This window comes from Coregonus lavaretus (genome assembly GCF_964263955.1).
Source record: "Coregonus lavaretus genome assembly, contig: HAP1_SCAFFOLD_641, whole genome shotgun sequence".
Lineage (NCBI taxonomy): Eukaryota > Metazoa > Chordata > Actinopteri > Salmoniformes > Salmonidae > Coregonus > Coregonus lavaretus.
The window spans coordinates 243,852-269,977 of NW_028166765.1; the positions used below are offsets into that span (position 1 = coordinate 243,852).

The window sequence follows — 26,126 nt, forward strand, 5'->3', positions numbered from 1 at the left end:
AGAGGAGATGGAGGCGACTGAAAAGAAAACATATGCTTAAAGTACTTTGTTTCTTCCTTCAAAATATCATTTGGTGAATTATGGGTGACTCCGTCAATTGTAACCAGTTTCATTAAGTTCTTTTTGGTAGCATTCCTATGTTGAAGATTAAAAAAGAATTTTGTGCATTTTTCCCCATATTCCATCCAGTTTGCTTTATTTTTATAATATATTACACTTGATCTTTCTTGAATAAGTTTCTCCATTTCTTTTTGTTTTTCCTCTAATTTATTCTGAGCCTCTATGTTACAGTTTTTATTGCCATCTATCTGTTCTGTTAGACTTTCTATTTCCTTTCTTAGTATAAACTCTTTTGACCTAAATTGCTTTTGTTTTCGAGATGAGTACTGAATTGCATGGCCTCTAAAGGCACATTTAAAGGTGTCCCATACAATAAGGGGATTCGCTGTACCTATGTTATGTTGGAAAAAGTCAGTTATAAATTCCTTTGTTCTAATTATAAATAAATTATCATCCAATAGGCTTTGATTAAATTTCCAATATCCTCGCCCACGTGGAAATTCAGTAAGAGTAATGTATATGCCTATTATATGATGGTCCGACCGCATTCTGTCCCCTATCAACACTTTTTTTACTTTTGGTGCCAACGAGAATGAGATAAGAAAGAAGTCAAGACGACTAGCTTGATTCAGTCTCCGCCATGTATATCTCACTAGATCAGTATATTTAAGCCTCCATATATCTACTAGTTCTAATGTATCCATGACATTCACAATTTCCTTAAGAGCATGTGGGTGATTGTTTGTGGTGTGATTTCCTTTTCGGTCCATTGAGCTATTTAAAACAGTATTATAATCCCCCACCATAATAATATTGTTTTGAGTTGCTTGCAGGCTTGATAATTTATTATATATATTGTCAAAGAATTGTGGATCATCATTATTTGGTCCGTAAAGGTTAATGAGCCATATCTGTTTATGGTCCAATAACATATTTAAAATAATCCATCTACCTTGCGTATCTATTTGGACAATTTGCACATTCGGATCGAAATTACTATTAATTAATATCATCACCCCTTTTGAATTTCTTTGTCCATGGGAGAAGTATATTTCCCCCCCCCCATTCTTTTTTCCACGCTACTTCATCTCGAATTGTTGAATGAGTTTCCTGTATACCAGGGGCGGTGTGTTCATTAGGGCGATATGGGCGACGCACTGCCAAACGGGAAAAGGAAGGGATTTTTTTTCTAATCAATTATATCACGGCAACAGTAGTTATCAGTGTTCTAATCTAGACGTCTGATCTGCCACTAAATGTCCAATCAGGCTAAAGTCGTGCTTCAAATGGCCCCGCCCCTTTTGGGGTGATTTCAGTCAGGTTGAAAATCGCCCCAGAAGTCTCTCATAGACTCTCATGTAAAATCTTTTTTTTTCAAATATCAGAGCTTTCAATACAATCTCTATGGGTTCCGGGAGGGCTTGCACTTACGCGCTTTCGTCATACGTAACATAACCATGAACGTAACTAAGAAAAGAGCGGGTAGCAGCGTCAATCAATTCACGTACTACTGTCAAGATGGCTAGCGTTCAGTGCAACTCGATTGTCTCTTTGAAAGAAGTTCCTTTTTGTCGGCGAACAAATCAAGATAAATTGGCAACGAAACAATTAGGACCTCCCAGACCAAATTTAATAATTCAACAGGTTTCTACTAAAGGGGGAAAGTCCTACACCCGAGGATTTTCCAAAAATTGGTACGAACGAAAAACCTGGCTAGCAGGCTGCGATGTAGCTAATGCAGTCTTCTGCTACCCCTGCTTACTCTTTCACCCTGAAGGCGGCACGGCAGACAGCACCGCTTGGACAGCGACTGGTGTAACGGACATGCACCATCTTTCAGAAAAGATTAAGAAACATGAGCTGTCAAAGACCCACATGGATAGCTGTTTGAGATTGTCTGCTTTGGGGAGAGTGAACATTGCCACTCAACTGGATGAGGGATACAGGCTAGCTGTCCGCCACCACAACGATGAGGTTAGCAAGAACCGCCACATCCTCAGCCGGCTAATCCAGTGTGTGAAGTTTTGCGGAGTGTTTGAGTTAGCTTTGCGAGGCAAAGATGAAACTGAGGGCTCCACCAACCCTGGTATTTTTCTTGGACTTGTCAACTTTGTGGCACAATTAGATGAGGTGTTTTATGGAAATGCATATTGTTTATGCAGTGTTGAGGAATGTGAAAGAACACCCTTGATTATTTTTACTGTGATAACTTATTTTGCTTTTGTAAGCCAACACTTTTGAGATCCGTCAATAAATGATTCTGGTATTGACTTATATGCTGCCCCTGTCTTCATGTTGTTGCTGGACATATCTTTTTTTAAATGTGTGTAGGTCACCTAAATCATCAGAAAAATTGCCCCCCCTGAGAATTTTTTCAGGAGCCGCCACTGCTGTATACAATAGATATTATATTCCTTCTCTTTGAGCCATGTAAATATTGTTCTTCTTTTGTTATTATCAGCTAAGCCATTACAATTATAACTGGCTATACTTATTTCACCATACACCATAATGAGATACAAGTTTCAAGTCTATTTATCATTATATATGTTTGTAAATTTACCAATAAAAAATAGCGTAATGATTGAGTGTCCATATAGCTGTACCGTGATATTTGCATTGCTACGGAGTAACCCTTCAATTGTTCTCCACTAATTCCCCCGCTAAAGCCCCTCCCCATCCCAAGTTGAGCCGTCATCCCAGTGATCAGCATCCCACCCACGTCCCTCCGCATCCCTAAGGCCCCGAGAGGCCAGGACCCATCCATCGAAAACAGCACACAGTGGCACCCACAAAACAGAAGCAGATTAACCGCCAAAAGCATTTCCAATGCTTTCACCTCTATATATATATATATCTATATAACAAATTTTTTTTTAAATTATGCATATCCTATTTTCCATCATTATCAATTAATATGTGTAATAATGTTGGCAGTTCACGCATAGGATTCTAACATATAACCTGGATTGCCATTGTATTACATTTAATTCATTGACAAGCAATTATTATCCTAGCAAATAATTCCCGTGGTCCATCCCATACCCTCCCCCCCAACATCCCCACCCCCCCACAACAGATGCCAGACAAGCACACACGCACATACTCACATACTCTAACACACTCAACACCCCTCCTCCACAATCCACCATAAAATCAGATACTCAACGGCTGTTATATCCCAGAGCCCAACTCGAGAAATAACTTGATTTACGAGTGCACATACAGTTAAAGCTGATTGAGAAAGCATGCAGATTGAGCAGAAATTGATAACAATGTGAGATTTGATTAATCTACTTAATCTATGTCAAGTCCTAGGTGATGGAGATCAGATCCACCCTCTTCACCTGAGACACAAACACTCTGATCCCCTGTTGTAACCATTGTAACCACTAAGTTTGCTTTTTACCACAATGGCTGAATACTCTCTCGACCACAGCATTCGAGTGTGGCAAGGACAACACGGACACAGCAGCCGTGGCAAGTTCTTGAAACGGGTTGATATCAGCTGCATCCCTGAACTTCCAAATCTCTCTCCAGAAGCCCAGTGTGTTTTTTTGTCTCATTCCATTTACTAAGATGGATGGCACGCCATTGCTGGACAATCTTGTCTACCTCTGCAGGGGAGTAGTCAAGGAGCTTGGCTATTTTTTCTATTTCTCCAGGGCTCTTGTTGTGCTTTATAGTTTCCTCCACATTGAAAACTGACATGTACTGCAATGCTTCGATGTTGTCCGGCAGTCTCACCCTCAACTCATTAGTGAGGGAGATGGTGAAGGCTACACGCCGCTTTCGGACATTGTTTTCATCCTCAGGCGCAAGGTGGAGCTCAGCTGCCTTTGACTCAAAAAGGTAACCAAGGTACGGTTTGGGACTGATGTATCCATCTATTGGCCCTTTGAGTACATCAACAGTTGCCAGTGGATTCAGCACCCTGCTGCTCACAGACTTGATCAGGCTTAACCAAGCTGTCAAGTAGCTTAAGAGGATCTACTTGATCTCCCTCAAAAGCGTTGATGGCCAACTGTACCTCACCCAGCACTGACTTCAAAAAAGTCAGATACAATATGTTTTGAGGATCACTGCACATGGAGTATAAAACCTCAGCCATGTAGCAGTGTCCACTGGACTGGGTGACTGCGAAATGCAGCCTAAGCTCCTCCCACTGGTCCAAAATGCGTGAAACCGCGGGGTTCAATGGAGAGCCAACGTGTGGCACACGCCTTGGTTATCTGTAAAGGTCTCTCCCCACAGTTGATGGTCTCATATATGGCCTTGTAGGCCTCCCTGCGCTTTGGAGACACTGAAAACCAGTTATAAGTCTCTCGTACCAAGTACTCCACACGACGGGGGATGGTGTCATTGGAAGCATGACTTACAGCAAGCTGCAGAGAGTGGCACAAACAGCGAATAAGAACCAGATCTTTGAGGCCGTACTCCTCCTTCAGCACTCTATGGACCCCATTGTTAATCCCCGTCATAACAGAGGCATTGTCAGTCCCTATCCCCAGGAGTTTCTCTTCTCGAGGAAAGCCACAACAGCACGGGCTATAGATTAGGCATCTCCTCCCTCCATCTCAACAAGCCCCAGAAATGTTGATACAATTGTCTGCTTGGTGTCACTAAAGTACCTTATCACAACCCCCCCAGGTACTTAGAAACACTTACATCCGTGGACTCATCGAGGAGGAGGCTGAAACGCTGGTCACCCACATTTTTCAGAAAGTATGGTGCTAGAACACCATTAATCATTTCTGTGCACTTTGTCCTGTGCATTTTGAAGTGGGTAGCAGCAGTGGAGTCCGAGAAAGCAGCTCTTCATGCTTCTCCAATGTGATCACATGCCAGCATGGAATAGTGTTCAGCGATAGCTAATGCCATGGTGGCCTCAGCCTTTTTTGCAGAGTCACATTTTTTAACCATAAATGGCAGCTTGTTTTGGGTGGAACTGTTATAAGGCTTTGCCTTTTTGAGTATGTTTTTGAGTTGTCATGTGTTTTTTTTACATCACTAAGTTTGGCGTAGAAATCAGCCTTACAATACAGGCAGTATGCCCGTGTATCATCTCCAATAAACGGCTTCAACCAGCCTTTGAATTCAGGGTTTGATTCCCACTCCTTTCTGTATTTTTGAGTGTACAGTTTAGACTGAGACGTGACGAGCTAGCCAGCTAGATGTTTAGCTGATGTCACAGAGAGGCGCACACACAGTGGACGAGGTGAGTAAGTGACTGAGGCTGTGGGAGTCAAATGCAGTGATTTATTTTTGTGCAGTGATTTATTTTAGACAAAGAACATTTTACATTTACATCCCGCCCTGAATGTAAGCCTGGGCGGGATCAGCCAGGGCGGGATCAGCCAGGGTGGGATCAGCCAGCGGCGGCTTCCCGCATGCGTGATTCATTTGCAGTCTGGACGCGGAGGGGTGAACATCTCCTGCTCTGACTGCAGCTGGGAGGGACTGCTGCGAGGACTGGGCCGCCTGTGAGTGCTTTGGGACGGGGGTGGGGCCCACGGCAGCACCCGCTGCTCGTTGAGAAGAGTAAGAACGATATGTGCTTTTCAGTCTCCAAAAGTCTCCAATAACACCAGAAAAAGTTGCTAGATTTGTCGCTAGTCGATTTTTGGAAAATGTGTCGCTAGAGGGGTCTGAAAACTCACTAAATATAGCGACAAAGTCGCTAAGTTGGCAACACTGGCGCCAAGTATGAAACCAATAACCTGTTATTACCCTTACATCAATGTTATGAATGTGATGGGTGTATCGAATCAACAACTGTTTCTTAGCCTGGTCTCAGATCAGTTTGTGCTGTCTATCATAATGACCTTAAGAGTTGGTGAGACAGCACAAACTGATCTGACAGAATGGACAATCATGGCTGCTACCATAAACTGATCTGACAGAATGGACAATCATGGCCGCCACCATAAACTGATCTGACAGAATGGACAATCATGGCTGCTACCATAAACTGATCTGACAGAATGGACAATCATGGCTGCTACCATAAACTGATCTGACAGAATGGACAATCATGGCCGCCACCACAAACTGATCTGACAGAATGGACAATCATGGCTGCTACCATAAACTGATCTGACAGAATGGACAATCATGGCCGCCACCATAAACTGATCTGACAGAATGGACAATCATGGCCGCCACCATAAACTGATCTGACAGAATGGACAATCATGGCCGCCACCATAAACTGATCTGACAGAATGGACAATCATGGCTGCCACCATAAACTGATCTGACAGAATGGACAATCATGGCCGCCACCATAAACTGTCGATGTGATTAATACAGGATATGTAAATCTAAAAGCATCATACAAGCCCTATACATTGGCAAGTTAAGTATTTTTAAAGTACTTTTTCAAAGTATAGCTTTATTAGATAGTATTTCAAATGGAGTATTTCTGTTTTCAGCATGCCTCATTAGTTTGTGTAAAATGCATCTGACTGTTCATTCTTTCTGTTTCACCAGACGGTCGGTTGATAGTGTCAGCCAGTGATGACAAGACCAATCAGATCTGGGACAAGAACAGTCAGAAGTGTATCCACTCATTCTATGAATATGGATAAGGCTTAATCTGTAGTGAACTACCCTGGAACATGGAGGATAAGGCTTAATCTGTAGTGAACTACCCTGGAACATGGAGGATAAGGCTTAATCTGTAGTGAACTACCCTGGAACATGGAGGATAAGGCTTAATCTGTAGTGAACTACCCTGGAACATGGAGGGTAAGGCTTAATCTGTAGTGAACTACCCTGGAACATGGAGGGTAAGGCTTAATCTGTAGTGAACTACCCTGGAATATGGAGGATAAGGCTTAATCTGTAGTGAACTACCCTGGAACATGGAGGATAAGGCTTAATCTGTAGTGAACTACCCTGGAATATGGAGGATAAGGCTTAATCTGTAGTGAACTACCTTGGAATATGGAAGATAAGGCTTAATCTGTAGTGAACTACCCTGGAATATGGAGGATAAGGCTTAATCTGTAGTGAACTACCCTGGAACATGGAGGATAAGGCTTAATCTGTAGTAAACTACCCTGGAATATGGAGGGTAAGGTTTAATCTGTAGTGAACTACCCTGGAATATGGAGGATAAGGCTTAATCTGTAGTGAACTACCCTGGAACATGGAGGATAAGGCTTAATCTGTAGTGAACTACCCTGGAACATGGAGGGTAAGGCTTAATCTGTAGTGAACTACCCTGGATAATGGAGGATAAGGCTTAATCTGTAGTGAACTACCCTGGAACATGGAGGATAAGGCTTAATCTGTAGTGAACTACCCTGGAATATGGAGGATAAGGCTTAATCTGTAGTGAACTACCTTGGAATATGGAAGATAAGGCTTAATCTGTAGTGAACTACCCTGGAATATGGAGGATAAGGCTTAATCTGTAGTGAACTACCCTGGAACATGGAGGATAAGGCTTAATCTGTAGTGAACTACCCTGGAACATGGAGGATAAGGCTTAATCTGTAGTGAACTACCCTGGAATATGGAGGGTAAGGTTTAATCTGTAGTGAACTACCCTGGAATATGGAGGGTATATCTGTAGTGAACTACCCTGGAATATGGAGGGTAAGGTTTAATCTGTAGTGAACTACCCTGGAATATGGAGGGTATATCTGTAGTGAACTACCCTGGAATATGGAGGGTAAGGTTTAATCTGTAGTGAACTACCCTGGAACATGGAGGGTATATCTGTAGTGAACTACCCTGGAATATGGAGGGTAAGGTTTAATCTGTAGTGAACTACCCTGGAACATGGAGGGTAAGGATTAATCTGCAGTGAACTACCCTGGAACATGGAGGGTAAGTAGTGAACTACCCGGGAACATGGAGGGTAAGTAGTGAACTACCCTGGAACATGGAGGGTAAGTAGTGAACTACCCTGGAACATGGAGGGTAAGTAGTAAACTACCCTGGAGTCCAAACAGATTGTAAAGAGAAAAAATTGTGTTCTTGTCTGTTAACGTTCTGTATTATGTCATGTTTCATGTTCTGTGTGGACCCCAGGAAGAGTAGCTGCTGCTATAGCAACAGCTAATGGGGATCCTAATAAAATAGCACATGGTGCATATTAGTTGTGATTCCAGGCTGTAAGTGAACACCAAGTAGCTGAAATATTTACTTCATTTGAAGTGTTTTATCTTGTTGATTTGAGATGTCACTGTTCCTGTGTTGCTATACTGTGGTGAATGTGTCTAAATTAAAAGGTGAGGAGCCATTCACAGCAGAGTGTCTTCTTCAAGGTGAACAGACCAACCGACTATTGTTATTTAACCATAAAAACGACCCTAAAGTGAAGCAGGACCTGACAATACAAGTACTCCAAGTGTGTTGCATGTGTTTTGGTTCTGTCCTGTGTTGTGTTGCATGTGTTTTGGTTCTGTCCTGTGTTGTGTTGCATGTGTTTTGTTTCTGTCCTGTATTTTGGTGACAGTGTTTTGTTTCTGTCCTGTGTTTTGGTGACAGTGTTTTGTTTCTGTCCTGTATTTTGGTGACAGTGTTTTGTTTCTGTCCTGTGTTTTGGTGACAGTGTTTTGTTTCTGTCCTGTGTTTTGGTGACAGTGTTTTGTTTCTATCCTGTGTTTTGGTGACAGTATTTTGTTTCTGTCCTGTGTTTTGGTGACAGTGTTTTGGTTCTGTCCTGTGTTTTGGTGACAGTGTTTTGTTTCTGTCCTGTGTTTTGTTTCTGTCCTGTGTTTTGGTGACTGTTTTGTTTCTGTCCTGTGTTTTGGTGACAGTGTTTTGTTTCTGTCCTGTGTTTTGGTGACAGTGTTTTGTTTCTGTCCTGTGTTTTGGTGACAGTGTTTTGTTTCTGTCCTGTGTTTTGGTGACAGTGTTTTGTTTCTGTCCTGTGTTTTGGTGACAGTGTTTTGTTTCTGTCCTGTGTTTTGGTGACAGTGTTTTGTTTCTGTCCTGTATTTTGGTGACAGTGTTTTGTTTCTGTCCTGTATTTTGGTGACAGTCTTTTGTTTCTCTCCTGTGTTTTGGTGACAGTGTTTTCTGTCCTGTGTTTTGGTGACAGTGTTTTTCCTGTATTCCGTCCTGTATTTTGGTGACAGTGTTTTGTTTCTGTCATGTGTTTTGGTGACAGTATTTTGTTTCTGTCCTGTGTTTTGGTGACAGTGTTTTCTGTCCTGTGTTTTGGTGACAGTGTTTTTCCTGTATTCTGTCCTGTATTTTGGTGACAGTGTTTTGTTTCTCTCCTGTGTTTTGGTGACAGTGTTTTCTGTCCTGTGTTTTGGTGACAGTGTTTTTCCTGTATTCCGTCCTGTATTTTGGTGACAGTGTTTTGTTTCTGTCATGTGTTTTGGTGACAGTATTTTGTTTCTGTCCTGTGTTTTGGTGACAGTGTTTTCTGTCCTGTGTTTTGGTGACAGTGTTTTTCCTGTATTCTGTCCTGTATTTTGGTGACAGTGTTTTGTTCTGTCCGGGGGTATCGTCGGACGGGGCCACAGTGTCTCCCGACCCACCCCTGTCTCAGCCTCCAGTATCTATGCTGCAATAGTCTATGTGCCGGGGGGCTAGGGTCAGTCTGTTTTATCTGGTGTAATTCTCCTGTTTTATCTGATGTTCTGTGTGAATTTAAGTATGCTCCCTCTAATTCTCTCTCTCCCTCCCATCCCGGAGGACCTGAGCCCTAGGACCATGCCTCAGGACTACCTGACCTGATGACTCCTTGTTGTCCCCAGTCCACCTGGTCGTGCTGCTGCTCCAGTTTCAACTGTTCTGCCTGCGGTTATGGAACCCTGACCTGTTCACCGGACGTGCAACCTTGTCCCAGACCTGCTGTTTTCAAATCACTCTACCACACCTGCTATTTCAAGCTCTAAATGCCCGGCTATGAAAAGCCAAGTGACATTTACTCCTGATGTACTGACCTGTTGCAACCTCTACAACCAATGTCATTATTTTTGACCCTGCTGGTCATCTATGAATGTTTGAACATCTTGGAGAAAATTCTGGCCTCAATGGCCATGTACTGTTATAATCTCCACCAGGCACAGCCAGAAGAGGACTGCTCCCCCTCTCAGAGCCTGGTTCTTTTCTAGGTTTTATAAATCAATTTGATTGATTGATTGATTGTTTCTGTCCTGTGTTTTGGTGACAGTGTTTTGTTTCTGTCCTGTGTTTTGGTGACAGTGTTTTGTTTCTGTCCTGTGTTTTGGTGACAGTGTTTTGTTTCTGTCCTGTGTTTTGGTGACAGTGTTTGTTTCTGTCCTGTGTTTTGGTGACAGTGTTTGTTTCTGTCCTGTGTTTTGGTGACAGTGTTTTGTTTCTGTCCTGTGTTTTGGTGACAGTGTTTGTTTCTGTCCTGTGTTTTGGTGACAGTGTTTAGGTTCTGTCCTGTGTTTTGGTGACAGTGTTTTTTGTTTCTGTCCTGTGTTTTGGTGACAGTGTTTTTTGTTTCTGTCCTGTGTTTTGGTGACAGTGTTTTGTTCTGTCCTGTGTTTTGGTGACAGTGTTTTGTTTCTGTCCTGTGTTTTGGTGACAGTGTTTAGGTTCTGTCCTGTGTTTTGGTGACAGTGTTTTGTTTCTGTCCTGTGTTTTGTTTCTGTCCTGTGTTTTGGTGACTGTTTTGTTTCTGTCCTGTGTTTTGGTGACAGTGTTTTGTTTCTGTCCTGTGTTTTGGTGACAGTGTTTTGTTTCTGTCCTGTGTTTTGGTGACAGTGTTTTGTTTCTGTCCTGTGTTTTGGTGACAGTATTTTGTTTCTGTCCTGTGTTTTGGTGACAGTGTTATGTTTCTGTCCTGTGTTCTGGTGACAGTGTTTTGTTTCTGTCCTGTGTTTTGGTGACAGTGTTTTGTTTCTGTCCTGTATTTTGGTGACAGTGTTTTGTTTCTGTCCTATATTTTGGTGACAGTCTTTTGTTTCTCTCCTGTGTTTTGGTGACAGTGTTTTCTGTCCTGTGTTTTGGTGACAGTGTTTTTCCTGTATTCCGTCCTGTATTTTGGTGACAGTGTTTTGTTTCTGTCATGTGTTTTGGTGACAGTATTTTGTTTCTGTCCTGTGTTTTGGTGACAGTGTTTTCTGTCCTGTGTTTTGGTGACAGTGTTTTTCCTGTATTCTGTTCTGTATTTTGGTGACAGTGTTTTGTTTCTCTCCTGTGTTTTGGTGACAGTGTTTTCTGTCCTGTGTTTTGGTGACAGTGTTTTTCCTGTATTCCGTCCTGTATTTTGGTGACAGTGTTTTGTTTCTGTCATGTGTTTTGGTGACAGTATTTTGTTTCTGTCCTGTGTTTTGGTGACAGTGTTTTCTGTCCTGTGTTTTGGTGACAGTGTTTTTCCTGTATTCTGTCCTGTATTTTGGTGACAGTGTTTTGTTCTGTCCGGGGGTATCGTCGGACGGGGCCACAGTGTCTCCTGACCCACCCCTGTCTCAGCCTCCAGTATCTATGCTGCAATAGTCTATGTGCCGGGGGGCTAGGGTCAGTCTGTTATATCTGGTGTAATTCTCCTGTCTTATCTGATGTTCTGTGTGAATTTAAGTATGCTCCCTCTAATTCTCTCTCTCCCTCCCATCCCGGAGGACCTGAGCCCTAGGACCATGCCTCAGGACTACCTGACCTGATGACTCCTTGTTGTCCCCAGTCCACCTGGTCGTGCTGCTGCTCCAGTTTCAACTGTTCTGCCTGCGGCTATGGAACCCTGACCTGTTCACCGGACGTGCAACCTTGTCCCAGACCTGCTGTTTTCAAATCTCTCTACCACACCTGCTATTTCAACCTCTAAATGCCCGGCTATGAAAAGCCAAGTGACATTTACTCCTGATGTACTGACCTGTTGCAACCTCTACAACCACTGTCATTATTTTTGACCCTGCTGGTCATCTATGAATGTTTGAACATCTTGGAGAAAATTCTGGCCTCAATGGCCATGTACTGTTATAATCTCCACCAGGCACAGCCAGAAGAGGACTGCTCCCCCTCTCAGAGCCTGGTTCTTTTCTAGGTTTTATAAATCAATTTGATTGATTGATTGTTTCTGTCCTGTGTTTTGGTGACAGTGTTTTGTTTCTGTCCTGTGTTTTGGTGACAGTGTTTTGTTTCTGTCCTGTGTTTTGGTGACAGTGTTTTGTTTCTGTCCTGTGTTTTGGTGACAGTGTTTGTTTCTGTCCTGTGTTTTGGTGACAGTGTTTGTTTCTGTCCTGTGTTTTGGTGACAGTGTTTTGTTTTTGTCCTGTGCTTTGGTGACAGTGTTTGTTTCTGTCCTGTGTTTTGGTGACAGTGTTTAGGTTCTGTCCTGTGTTTTGGTGACAGTGTTTTTTGTTTCTGTCCTGTGTTTTGGTGACAGTGTTTTTTGTTTCTGTCCTGTGTTTTGGTGACAGTGTTTTGTTCTGTCCTGTGTTTTGGTGACAGTGTTTTGTTTCTGTCCTGTGTTTTGGTGACAGTGTTTTGTTTCTGTCCTATGTTTTGGTAACAGTGTTTTGTTTCTGTCCTGTGTTTTGGTGACAGTGTTTTGTTTCTGTCCTGTGTTTTGGTGACAGTGTTTTGTTTATGTCCTGTGTTTTGGTGACTGTTTTGTTTCTGTCCTGTGTTTTGGTGACAGTATTTTGTTTCTGTCCTGTGTTTTGGTGACAGTGTTTTGTTTTTGTCCTGTGCTTTGGTGACAGTGTTTTGTTTCTGTCCTGTGTTTTGGTGACTGTTTTGTTTCTGTCCTGTGTTTTGGTGACTGTTTAGTTTCTGTCCTGTGTTTTGGTGACAGTATTTTGTTTCTGTCCTGTGTTTTGGTGACAGTGTTTTGCTTTTGTCCTGTGTTTTGGTGACAGTGTTTTGTTTCTGTCCTGTGTTTTGGTGACAGTGTTTTGTTTCTGTCCTGTGTTTTGGTGACAGTGTTTTGTTTCTGTCCTGTGTTTTGGTGACAGTGTTTTGTTTCTGTCCTGTGTTTTGGTGACAGTGTTTTGGTTCTGTCCTGTGTTTTGGTGACAGTGTTTTGTTTCTGTCCTGTGTTTTGGTGACAGTGTTTTGGTTCTGTCCTGTGTTTTGGTGACAGTGTTTGTTTTTGTCCTGTGTTTTGATGACAGTGTTTGTTTCGGTCCTGTGTTTTGGTGACAGTACTTGTGTTTTAAGTATGTGAACTGTCCCTGTTCCTGTTTGTCTATGCTGTGCTGACAGATGTTTCTCTGTTTCCAGATAGAACTATACTGACCTCCACCCCAGTGGAACATGACAACACTGTCAAGGTCTGGGACATCAGGACCAACAAGCTTTTACAGCATTACCAAGGTAAGGTTCACAATAATCAGTCAAATCTTGCATAATTTGGTCAGCTGTGTGATTCACTTCTGTGTTTATACAGTTGAAGTCGGAAGTTTGTCTAAGTTTACATACACTTAGGTTGGAGTCATTAAAACTATTTTTTCAACCACTACACACATTTCTTGTTAACAAACTTTAGTTTTGGCAAGTCGGTTAGGACATCTACTTTCTGCATGACACAAGTCATTTTTCCAACATTTGTTTACAGACAGATTATTTCACTTAGAATTCACTGTATCACAATTCCAGTGGGTCAGAAGTTTACATACACTAAGTTGACTGTGCCTTTAAACAGCTTGGGAAATTCCAGAAAATGATGTCATGGCTTTAGGAGCTTCTGATAGGCTAATTGACATCATTTGAGTCAATTGGAGGTGTACATGTGGATGTATTTCAAGGCCTACCTTCAAACTCAGTGCCTCTTTGCGTGACATCATGGGAAAATCAAAATAAATAAGCCAAGAATGGTATACCTCAACAAGTCTGGTTCATCCTTGGGAGCAATTTCCAAACACCTGAAGGTACCACGTTATTCTGTACAAACAATAGTACGCAAGTATAAACACCATGGGACTACGCAGCCGTCATACCGCTCAGGGAGGAGACGCGTTCTGTCTCCTAGAGATGAACGTACTTTGGTGCGAAAAGTGCAAATCAATCCCAGAACAACAGCAAAGGACCTTGTGAAGATGCTGGAGGAAACAGGTACAAAGGTATCTATATCCACAGTAAAACTAGTCCTATATCGACATAACCTGAAAGGCCACTCAGCAAGGAAGAAGCCACTGCTCCAAAACCGCCATAAAAAAGACAGACTACGGTTTGCAAATGCACATGGGGACAAAGATCGTACTTTTTGGAGAAATGTCGTCTGGTCTGATGAAACAAAAATAGAACTGTTTGGCCATAATAACCATCGTTATGTTTGGAGGAAAAAGGGGGTGGCTTGCAAGCCGAAGAACACCATCCCAACTGTGAAATCAAATGAAATTTTATTGGTCACATGCGCCGAATACAACAGGTGCAGACATTACAGTGAAATGCTTACTTACAGCCCTTAACCAACAGTGCATTTATTTTGAACAAAAAAAGTAAAAATAAAACAACAACAAAAAAAGTGTTGAGAAAAAAAAGAGCAGAAGTAAAATAACGTGACAGTAGGGAGGCTATATATACAGGGGGGTACCGTTGCAGAGTCAATGTGCGGGGGCACCGGCTAGTTGAGGTAGTTGAGGTAATATGTACATGTGGGTAGAGTTAAAGTGACTATGCATAAATACTTAACAGAGTAGCAGGAGCGTAAAAAGGATGGGGTGGGGGGGCAGTGCAAATAGTCCGGGTAGCCATGATTAGCTGTTCAGGAGTCTTATGGCTTGGGGGTAGAAGCTGTTGAGAAGTCTTTTGGACCTAGACTTGGCACTCCGGTACCGCTTGCCGTGCGGTAGCAGAGAGAACAGTCTATGACTAGGGTGGCTGGAGTCTTTGACAATTTTGAGGGCCTTCCTCTGACACCGCCTGGTATAGAGGTCCTGGATGGCAGGAAGCTTTGCCCCAGTGATGTACTGGGCCGTACGCACTACCCTCTGTAGTGCCTTGCGGTCTGAGGCCAAGCAGTTGCCATACCAGGCGGTGAAGCATGGGGGTGGCAGCATCATGCTGTGGGGGTGCTTTGCTGCAGGAGGGACTGGTGCACTTCACAAAATAGATGGCGTCATGAGGAAGGAAAATTATGTGGATATATTGAAGGAACATCTCAAGGCATCAAATCAAATCAAATCAAATCTAATTTTATTGGTCACATGCGCCGAATACAACAGGTGCAGACATTACAGTGAAATGCTTACTTACAGCCCTTAACCAACAGTGCATTTATTTTAAACAAAAAAGTAAGAATAAAACAACAACAAAAAAAGTGTTGAGAAAAAAAGAGCAGAAGTAAAATAAAGTGACAGTAGGGAGGCTATATATACAGGGGGGTACCGTTGCAGAGTCAATGTGCGGGGGCACCGGCTAGTTGAGGTAGTTGAGGTAATATGTACATGTGGGTAGAGTTAAAGTGACTATGCATAAATACTTAACAGAGTAGCAGCAGCGTAAAAAGGATGGGGTGGGGGGGCAGTGCAAATAGTCCGGGTAGCCATGATTAGCTGTTCAGGAGTCTTATGGCTTGGGGGTAGAAGCTGTTGAGAAGTCTTTTGGACCTAGACTTGGCACTCCGGTACCGCTTGCCGTGCGGTAGCAGAGAGAACAGTCTATGACTAGGGTGGCTGGAGTCTTTGACAATTTTGAGGGCCTTCCTCTGACACCGCCTGGTATAGAGGTCCTGGATGGCAGGAAGCTTTGCCCCAGTGATGTACTGGGCCGTACGCACTACCCTCTGTAGTGCCTTGCGGTCTGAGGCCAAGCAGTTGCCATACCAGGCGGTGATGCAACCAGTCAGGATGCTCTCGATGGTGCAGCTGTAGAATTTTTTGAGGATCTGAGGACCCATGCCAAATCTTTTTAGTCTCCTGAGGGGGAATAGGCTTTGTCGTGCCCTCTTCACGACTGTCTTGGTGTGTTTGGACCATGATAGTTCGTTGGTGATGTGGACACCAAGGAACTTGAAGCTCTCAACCTGTTCCACTACAGCCCCGTCGATGAGAATGGGGGCGTGCTCAGTCCTCTTTTTTTTCCTGTAGTCCACAATCATCTCCTTTGTCTTGGTCACGTTGAGGGAGAGGTTGTTGTCCTGGCACCACACGGCCAGATCTCTGACCTCCTCCCTATAGGCTGTCTCATCGTTGTCGGTGATCAGGCCTACCACTGTTGTGTCGTCGGCAAACTTAATGATGGTGTTGGAGTCGTGCCTGGCCATGCAGTCATGGGTGAACAGAGAGTACAGGAGGGGACTGAGCACGCACCCCTGAGGGGCCCCCGTGTTGAGGATCAGTGTGGCAGATGTGTTGTTACCTACCCTTACCACCTGGGGGCGGCCCGTCAGGAAGTCCAGGATCCAGTTGCAGAGGGAGGTATTTAGTCCCAGGATCCTTAGCTTAGTGATGAGCTTAGAGGGCACTATGGTGTTGAATGCTGAGCTGTAGTCAATGAATAGCATTCTCACATCAGTCAGGAAGTTAAATCTTGGTCGCAAATGGGTCTTCAAAATGGACAATGACCCCAAGCATACTTCCAAAGTTGTGGCAAAATGGCTTAAGGACAACAAAGTCAAGGTATTGGACTGGCCATCACAAAGCCCTGACGTCAATCCTATAGAACATTTGTGGGCAGAACTGAAAAAGCGTATGCAAGCAAGGAGGCCTACAAACCTGACTCAGTTACACCAGCTCTGTCAGGAGGAATGGGCCAAAATTCACCCAACTTATTGTGGGAAGCTTGTGGAAGGCTACCCCAAACGTTTGACCCAAGATAAACAATTTAAAGGCAATGCTACCAAATACTAATTGAGTGTATGCAAACTTCTGACCCACTGGGAAGTTGATGAAAGAAATAAAAGCTGAAATAAATAATGCTCTCTACTATTATTCTGACATTTCACATTCTTAATATGAAGTGGTGATCCTAGCTGACCTAAGACAGGGAATTTTTACTAGGATTAAATGTCAGGAATTGTGAAAAACTGAGTTTAAATATGTTTGGCTAAGGTGTATGGAAACTTCCGACTTCAACTTTACGTGTTTAGAAATTGAGAGTTCCGGCAAAAACGAAGTCTCCACCCTCGCAAAAGGAAACTCTCAGCCAAAGCCTTCACAACAATTACAGGGAGAAGACTGTGGCCCCTTCATCACTGGGAGAAGACTGTGGCCCCTTCATCTGTCACCTGCACATGTCTTATCACTTGTCTTTTATTGCAACTCTGCTAAATAATAAACAAGCCAGTTGTTCCTGTCAGACGTGTACAGCCTACATAAGTAGTTTGGAGGATGATGTCCAATTGCCTGTGATTGGACCCTGCCTGCCTGTGATTGGACCCTGCCTGCCTGTGATTGGACCCTGCCTGTCCAGACCACAATACACATCACTCTGAAATATAACCAAATAAAAAATTGCACAGTAGTTAGTTTGTTATAGGTCAATTCAACATGTACTTCTACTCTGCATTGGGACTTGACTAGATAGACAGTAGACAGTAGACAGTAGACAGTAGACAGTAGACAGACAGTAGACAGTAGACAGTAGACAGTAGACAGACAGTAGACAGTAGACAGTAGGCAGTAGACAGTAGACAGTAGACAGACAGTAGACAGTAGACAGTAGGCAGTAGACAGTAGACAGTAGACAGTAGACAGTAGGCAGTAGACAGTAGACAGTAGACAGACAGTAGACAGACAGTAGACAGTAGACAGTAGACAGACAGTAGACAGTAGACAGTAGACAGTAGACAGTAAACAGACAGTAGACAGTAGACAGTAGACAGTAGACAGTAGAGAGTAGACAGACAGTAGACAGTAGACAGTAGACAGTAGACAGTAGACAGACAGTAGACAGACAGTAGACAGACAGTAGACAGTAGACAGTAGACAGACAGTAGACAGTAGACAGTAGACAGTAGACAGGAGACAGTAGACAGTAGACAGACAGTAGACAGTAGACAGTAGACAGTAGACAGTAGACAGTAGACAGACAGTAGACAGACAGTAGACAGTAGACAGTAGACAGTAGACAGTAGACAGTAGACAGTAGACAGTAGACAGACAGTAGACAGTAGACAGTAGACAGACAGTAGACAGACAGTAGACAGTAGACAGTAGACAGACAGTAGACAGACAGTAGACAGACAGTAGACAGACAGTAGACAGACAGTAGACAGTAGACAGACAGTAGACAGACAGTAGACAGTAGACAGTAGGCAGTAGACAGACAGTAGACAGACAGTAGACCGTAGACATTAGACAGTAGACAGACAGTAGACAGTAGACAGACAGTAGACAGACAGTAGACAGACAGTAGACAGTAGACAGACAGTAGACAGTAGACAGTAGGCAGTAGACAGACAGTAGACAGACAGTAGACAGTAGACAGACAGTAGACAGTAGACAGACAGTAGACAGTAGACAGACAGTAGACAGACAGTAGACAGTAGACATTAGACAGACAGTAGACAGTAGACAGACAGTAGACAGTAGACATTAGACAGACAGTAGACAGTAGACAGACAGTAGACAGTAGACAGACAGTAGACAGTAGACAGACAGTAGACAGACAGTAGACAGACAGTAGGCAGTAGACAGTAGACAGTAGACAGTAGACAGTAGACAGACAGTAGACAGTAGACAGTAGACAGTAGACAGACAGTAGACAGTAGACAGACAGTAGACAGACAGTAGACAGACAGTAGACAGACAGTAGGCAGTAGACAGTAGACAGTAGACAGTAGACAGTAGACAGACAGTAGACAGTAGACAGTAGACAGTAGACAGTAGACATTAGACAGACAGTAGACAGTAGACATTAGACAGACAGTAGACAGTAGACAGTAGACAGTAGACAGACAGTAGACAGTAGACAGTAGACAGTAGACAGTAGACAGACAGTAGACAGTAGACAGACAGTAGACAGTAGACAGACAGTAGACAGACAGTAGACAGTAGGCAGTAGACAGACAGTAGACAGACAGTAGACAGTAGACAGTAGACAGTAGACAGACAGTAGACAGACAGTAGACAGACAGTAGACAGTAGACAGTAGGCAGTAGACAGACAGTAGACAGTAGACAGTAGGCAGTAGGCAGACAGTAGACAGTAGGCAGTAGACAGACAGTAGACAGTAGACAGACAGTAGACAGACAGTAGACAGACAGTAGACAGTAGGCAGTAGATAGTAGACAGTAGACAGACAGTAGACAGTAGACAGTAGACAGTAGACAGTAGACAGACAGTAGACAGTAGACAGTAGACAGTAGACAGTAGACAGACAGTAGACAGTAGACAGTAGGCAGTAGACAGACAGTAGACAGTAGACAGTAGACAGACAGTAGACAGACAGTAGACAGTAGACAGTAGACAGTAGACAGTAGACAGTAGACAGACAGTAGACAGACAGTAGACAGTAGACAGTAGACAGACAGTAGACAGTAGGCAGTAGACAGACAGTAGACAGTAGACAGTAGACAGACAGTAGACAGACAGTAGACAGACAGTAGACAGACAGTAGACAGACAGTAGACAGTAGACAGTAGACAGACAGTAGACAGTAGGCAGTAGACAGACAGTAGACAGACAGTAGACAGTAGACAGTAGACAGTAGACAGTAGACAGTAGACAGTAGACAGTAGACAGTAGACAGACAGTAGACAGACAGTAGACAGTAGGCAGTAGACGGACAGTAGACAGTAGACAGTAGACAGTAGACAGACAGTAGACAGTAGGCAGTAGACAGACAGTAGACAGTAGACAGACAGTAGACAGACAGTAGACAGACAGTAGACAGTAGGCAGTAGATAGTAGACAGTAGACAGACAGTAGACAGTAGACAGTAGACAGTAGACAGTAGACAGACAGTAGACAGTAGACAGTAGACAGTAGACAGTAGACAGACAGTAGACAGTAGACAGTAGGCAGTAGACAGACAGTAGACAGTAGACAGTAGACAGACAGTAGACAGACAGTAGACAGTAGACAGTAGACAGTAGACAGTAGACAGTAGACAGACAGTAGACAGTAGACAGTAGACAGTAGACAGTAGACAGACAGTAGACAGACAGTAGACAGACAGTAGACAGACAGTAGACAGTAGACAGTAGACAGACAGTAGACAGTAGGCAGTAGACAGACAGTAGACAGTAGACAGTAGACAGACAGTAGACAGACAGTAGACAGACAGTAGACAGACAGTAGACAGACAGTAGACAGTAGACAGTAGACAGACAGTAGACAGTAGGCAGTAGACAGACAGTAGACAGACAGTAGACAGTAGACAGTAGACAGTAGACAGTAGACAGTAGACAGTAGACAGTAGACAGACAGTAGACAGACAGTAGACAGTAGGCAGTAGACGGACAGTAGACAGTAGACAGTAGACAGACAGTAGACAGACAGTAGACAGACAGTAGACAGACAGTAGACAGACAGTAGACAGTAGACAGACAGTAGACAGTAGGCAGTAGACAGTAGACAGTAGGCAGTAGACAGTAGGCAGTAGACAGTAGACAGTAGGCAGTAGACAGACAGTAGACAGTAGACAGACAGTAGGCAGTAGACAGTAGGCAGTAGACAGACAGTAGACAGTAGACAGTAGACAGACAGTAGACAGACAGTAGACAGACAGTAGACAGACAGTAGACAGACAGTAGACAGACAGTAGACAGTAGACAGTAGACAGACAGTAGACAGTAGGCAGTAGACAGTAGACAGTAGGCAGTAGACAGTAGGCAGTAGACAGTAGACAGTAGGCAGTAGACAGACAGTAGACAGTAGACAGACAGTAGGCAGTAGACAGTAGGCAGTAGACAGTAGACAGACAGTAGACAGTAGACAGTAGACAGTAGGCAGTAGACAGTAGGCAGTAGACAGTAGACAGTAGACAGTAGACAGACAGTAGACAGTAGACAGTAGACAGTAGACAGACAGTAGACAGTAGACAGACAGTAGACAGTAGACAGACAGTAGACAGTAGACAGACAGTAGACAGTAGACAGTAGACAGTAGACTGTAGACAGACAGTAGACAGTAGACAGTAGACAGTAGACAGTAGACAGTAGACAGACAGTAGACAGTAGACAGTAGACAGTAGACAGACAGTAGACAGTAGACAGTAGACTGTAGACAGACAGTAGACAGTAGACAGTAGACAGTAGACAGTAGACAGTAGACAGACAGTAGACAGTAGACAGTAGACAGTAGACAGTAGACAGACAGTAGACAGACAGTAGACAGTAGACAGTAGACAGACAGTAAACAGTAGACAGTAGACAGACAGTAGACAGTAGACAGTAGACAGTAGACAGTAGACAGACAGTAGACAGTAGACAGTAGACAGTAGACAGACAGTAGACAGACAGTAGACAGTAGACAGACAGTAGACAGACAGTAGACAGTAGACAGACAGTAGACAGTAGACAGTAGACAGTAGACAGTAGACAGTAGACAGTAGACAGACAGTAGACAGTAGACAGTAGACAGTAGACAGTAGACAGTAGACAGACAGTAGACAGACAGTAGACAGTAGACAGACAGTAGACAGACAGTAGACAGACAGTAGACAGACAGTAGACAGTAGACAGTAGACAGTAGACAGTAGACAGTAGACAGTAGACAGTAGACAGAGAGTAGACAGTAGACAGTAGACAGTAGACAGTAGACAGTAGACAGACAGTAGACAGTAGACAGTAGACAGTAGACAGTAGACAGACAGTAGACAGACAGTAGACAGTAGACAGACAGTAGACAGACAGTAGACAGTAGACAGTAGACAGTAGACAGTAGGCAGACAGTAGACAGTAGACAGTAGACAGTAGACAGTAGACAGTAGACAGACAGTAGACAGACAGTAGACAGACAGTAGACAGTAGACAGTAGACAGTAGACAGTAGACAGTAGACAGACAGTAGGCAGTAGACAGACAGTAGACAGTAGACAGACAGTAGGCAGACAGTAGACAGTAGACAGTAGACAGACAGTAGACAGACAGTAGACAGACAGTAGACAGACAGTAGACAGTAGACAGTAGACAGACAGTAGACAGACAGTAGACAGTAGACAGTAGACAGACAGTAGACAGACAGTAGACAGACAGTAGACAGTAGACAGTAGACAGACAGTTCGCAGTAGACAGTAGACAGTAGACAGTAGACAGTAGGCAGTAGACAGTAGACAGTAGACAGTAGACAGACAGTAGACAGACAGTAGACAGACAGTAGACAGACAGTAGACAGTAGACAGTAGACAGACAGTAGACAGTAGGCAGTAGACAGACAGTAGACAGTAGACAGTAGACAGACAGTAGACAGACAGTAGACAGACAGTAGACAGACAGTAGACAGACAGTAGACAGTAGACAGTAGACAGACAGTAGACAGTAGGCAGTAGACAGACAGTAGACAGACAGTAGACAGTAGACAGTAGACAGTAGACAGTAGACAGTAGACAGTAGACAGTAGACAGTAGACAGACAGTAGACAGACAGTAGACAGTAGGCAGTAGACGGACAGTAGACAGTAGACAGTAGACAGACAGTAGACAGACAGTAGACAGACAGTAGACAGACAGTAGACAGACAGTAGACAGACAGTAGACAGTAGACAGACAGTAGACAGTAGGCAGTAGACAGTAGACAGTAGGCAGTAGACAGTAGGCAGTAGACAGTAGACAGTAGGCAGTAGACAGACAGTAGACAGTAGACAGACAGTAGGCAGTAGACAGACAGTAGACAGTAGACAGTAGACAGACAGTAGACAGTAGACAGTAGACAGACAGTAGACAGACAGTAGACAGACAGTAGACAGACAGTAGACAGACAGTAGACAGACAGTAGACAGTAGACAGTAGACAGACAGTAGACAGTAGGCAGTAGACAGTAGACAGTAGGCAGTAGACAGTAGGCAGTAGGCAGTAGACAGTAGGCAGTAGACAGACAGTAGACAGTAGACAGACAGTAGGCAGTAGACAGTAGGCAGTAGACAGTAGACAGACAGTAGACAGTAGACAGTAGACAGTAGGCAGTAGACAGTAGGCAGTAGACAGTAGACAGTAGACAGTAGACAGACAGTAGACAGTAGACAGTAGACAGTAGACAGACAGTAGACAGTAGACAGACAGTAGACAGTAGACAGACAGTAGACAGTAGACAGTAGACAGTAGACAGTAGACAGACAGTAGACAGTAGACAGTAGACAGTAGACAGACAGTAGACAGTAGACAGTAGACAGTAGACAGTAGACAGACAGTAGACAGTAGACAGTAGACTGTAGACAGACAGTAGACAGTAGACAGTAGACAGTAGACAGTAGACAGTAGACAGTAGACAGACAGTAGACAGTAGACAGTAGACAGTAGACAGTAGACAGACAGTAGACAGACAGTAGACAGTAGACAGTAGACAGACAGTAAACAGTAGACAGTAGACAGACAGTAGACAGACAGTAGACAGTAGACAGTAGACAGTAGACAGACAGTAGACAGTAGACAGTAGACAGTAGACAGACAGTAGACAGACAGTAGACAGTAGACAGACAGTAGACAGACAGTAGACAGTAGACAGACAGTAGACAGTAGACAGTAGACAGTAGACAGTAGACAGACAGTAGACAGTAGACAGTAGACAGTAGACAGTAGACAGTAGACAGACAGTAGACAGACAGTAGACAGTAGACAGACAGTAGACAGACAGTAGACAGACAGTAGACAGACAGTAGACAGTAGACAGTAGACAGTAGACAGTAGACAGAGAGTAGACAGTAGACAGTAGACAGTAGACAGTAGACAGTAGACAGACAGTAGACAGTAGACAGTAGACAGTAGACAGTAGACAGTAGACAGACAGTAGACAGACAGTAGACAGTAGACAGACAGTAGACAGACAGTAGACAGACAGTAGACAGTAGACAGTAGACAGTAGACAGTAGACAGACAGTAGACAGTAGACAGTAGACAGTAGACAGTAGACAGTAGACAGACAGTAGACAGACAGTAGACAGACAGTAGACAGACAGTAGACAGACAGTAGACAGTAGACAGTAGACAGTAGACAGTAGACAGACAGTAGGCAGTAGACAGACAGTAGACAGTAGACAGACAGTAGGCAGACAGTAGACAGTAGACAGTAGACAGACAGTAGACAGACAGTAGACAGACAGTAGACAGACAGTAGACAGTAGACAGTAGACAGACAGTAGACAGACAGTAGACAGTAGACAGTAGACAGACAGTAGACAGACAGTAGACAGACAGTAGACAGTAGACAGTAGACAGACAGTTCGCAGTAGACAGTAGACAGTAGACAGTAGACAGTAGGCAGTAGACAGTAGACAGTAGACAGTAGACAGTAGGCAGTAGACAGACAGTAGACAGACAGTAGACAGTAGACAGACAGTAGACAGTAGACAGACAGTAGACAGCAGGCACACCACGTCCCCATCACCACAGGAAGACAAATGAAATGGTTCCTTCTGAGAGATTGGATGAAGATTGGAGCCACCTGACAAAGACAGGGATTGTGACTATGTTGTTGCTACGGCATCTCAAGAGGGACAAGCTGTAATATTGGCGTTTTTTTCTCATTTTTTAAGCGAAGTTCTTAAAAGGGAGATTGCGAGGACAGATGTTATTTTCGCCTAGCTGAGTTCTGCTAGGAGCAAGACAAACCTATGTATGCGGCTGCCTTAATTCTCAATTAGCTTACATTCAGCCTGTCTCCATAGTTACCCAGCACAGGGACAAGCTGTGGCACTAGGACCATTCAGTCTGTCTCCATAGTTACCCAGCACAGGGACAAGCTGTGGCACTAGGACCATTCAGTCTGTCTCCATAGTTACCCAGCACAGGGACAAGCTGTGGCACTAGGACCATTCAGCCTGTCTCCATAGTTACCCAGCACAGGGACAAGCTGTGGCACTAGGACCATTCAGCCTGTCTCCATAGTTACCCAGCACAGGGACAAGCTGTGGCACTAGGACCATTCAGCCTGTCTCCATAGTTACCCAGCACAGGGACAAGCTGTGGCACTAGGATCATTCAGCCTGTCTCCATAGTTACCCAGCACAGGGACAAGCTGTGGCACTAGGACCATTCAGCCTGTCTCCATAGGGACCATAACACATCAGAAAGTCCATGGCTGTTCTTCTGTCACATTGCAGTTTGAATGGTTCACCTACAGGTTTACCTAAGTGTTCTAACGTCGAGGTGAATCCACTTAAAATGCCACCATCTGTTGTGAACATTTACAGTTTAGTCATTTAGCAGACACTCTAATACAGAGCCTCTTACAGTCTCACAGGTTTACAGTCAGATCCAGGCGTTAGCCTCACATCAGATTAACTGTGATTTTGGAGAGTTGAATCACTGTCACTGATTTGACTCTGAGGAGTTTCAGAGAAAGCCTGCTGTGGTGACAGACAGACTGGACTGTTGATGTAAGACTGCTGATCAACCACCAGAGGGGGTGCTGCACCTGTTGACAGATTATGAGCAGGTTCATGTAGCTGTTGATCTGAGGGGAGCAAACCTTAACACACGTCAGAATATTTGATCAAAGGCTGTTCCTATACCTATAAACGTTAGCAGCAAGGTGTCTAGAACTGAAGCAAAAATTGTCAATATTTCCCATAAGTCTGTGTATTCAACTTTCAAGTTATGAAGTACCCTCTATCCACTTCCTGAAATGACTGAACTAAATTGATATCAGGTCCATAATGATCACTATGATGACACTATTTGGTTTGCTATGAGTTTTCAGTTCACAGTGGAGTGGTGAATGGGTTATCCTTCCTTCCATCTGGTAACTACCTGATAACATCCTTCCATCTGGTAACTACCTGATAACATCCTTCCATCCATCTGGTAACTACCTGATAACATCCTTCCATCCATCTGGTATCTACCTGATAACATCCTTCCATCCATCTGGTAACTACCTGATAACATCCTTCCATCCATCTGGTATCTACCTGATAACATCCTTCCATCCATCTGGTATCTACCTGATAACATCCTTCCATCCATCTGGTATCTACCTGATAACATCCTTCCATCCATCTGGTATCTACCTGATAACATCCTTCCATCCATCTGGTAACTACCTGATAACATCCTTCCATCTGGTAACTACCTGATAACATCCTT

At 43.7% G+C, this 26,126-nt stretch overlaps 1 protein-coding gene across 1 annotated transcript in view; it reads left to right on the forward strand.

Annotated features, from left to right (window-relative positions):
• LOC311114332 (uncharacterized protein) overlaps nucleotides 1-25,811 on the forward strand; it is a gene marked incomplete at both ends in the record, with an annotated part of 35,280 nt that extends 9,469 nt beyond the window's left edge. Inside the window, 3 exons of the mRNA XM_084189595.1 lie at nucleotides 6,543-6,612; nucleotides 13,225-13,317; nucleotides 25,741-25,811. Of these exons, the coding sequence (XP_084045721.1) occupies nucleotides 6,543-6,612; nucleotides 13,225-13,317; nucleotides 25,741-25,811 (234 nt within the window). The remainder of the gene's footprint in view (nucleotides 1-6,542; nucleotides 6,613-13,224; nucleotides 13,318-25,740) is intronic.
• Nucleotides 25,812-26,126: the final 315 nt, after the last annotated feature.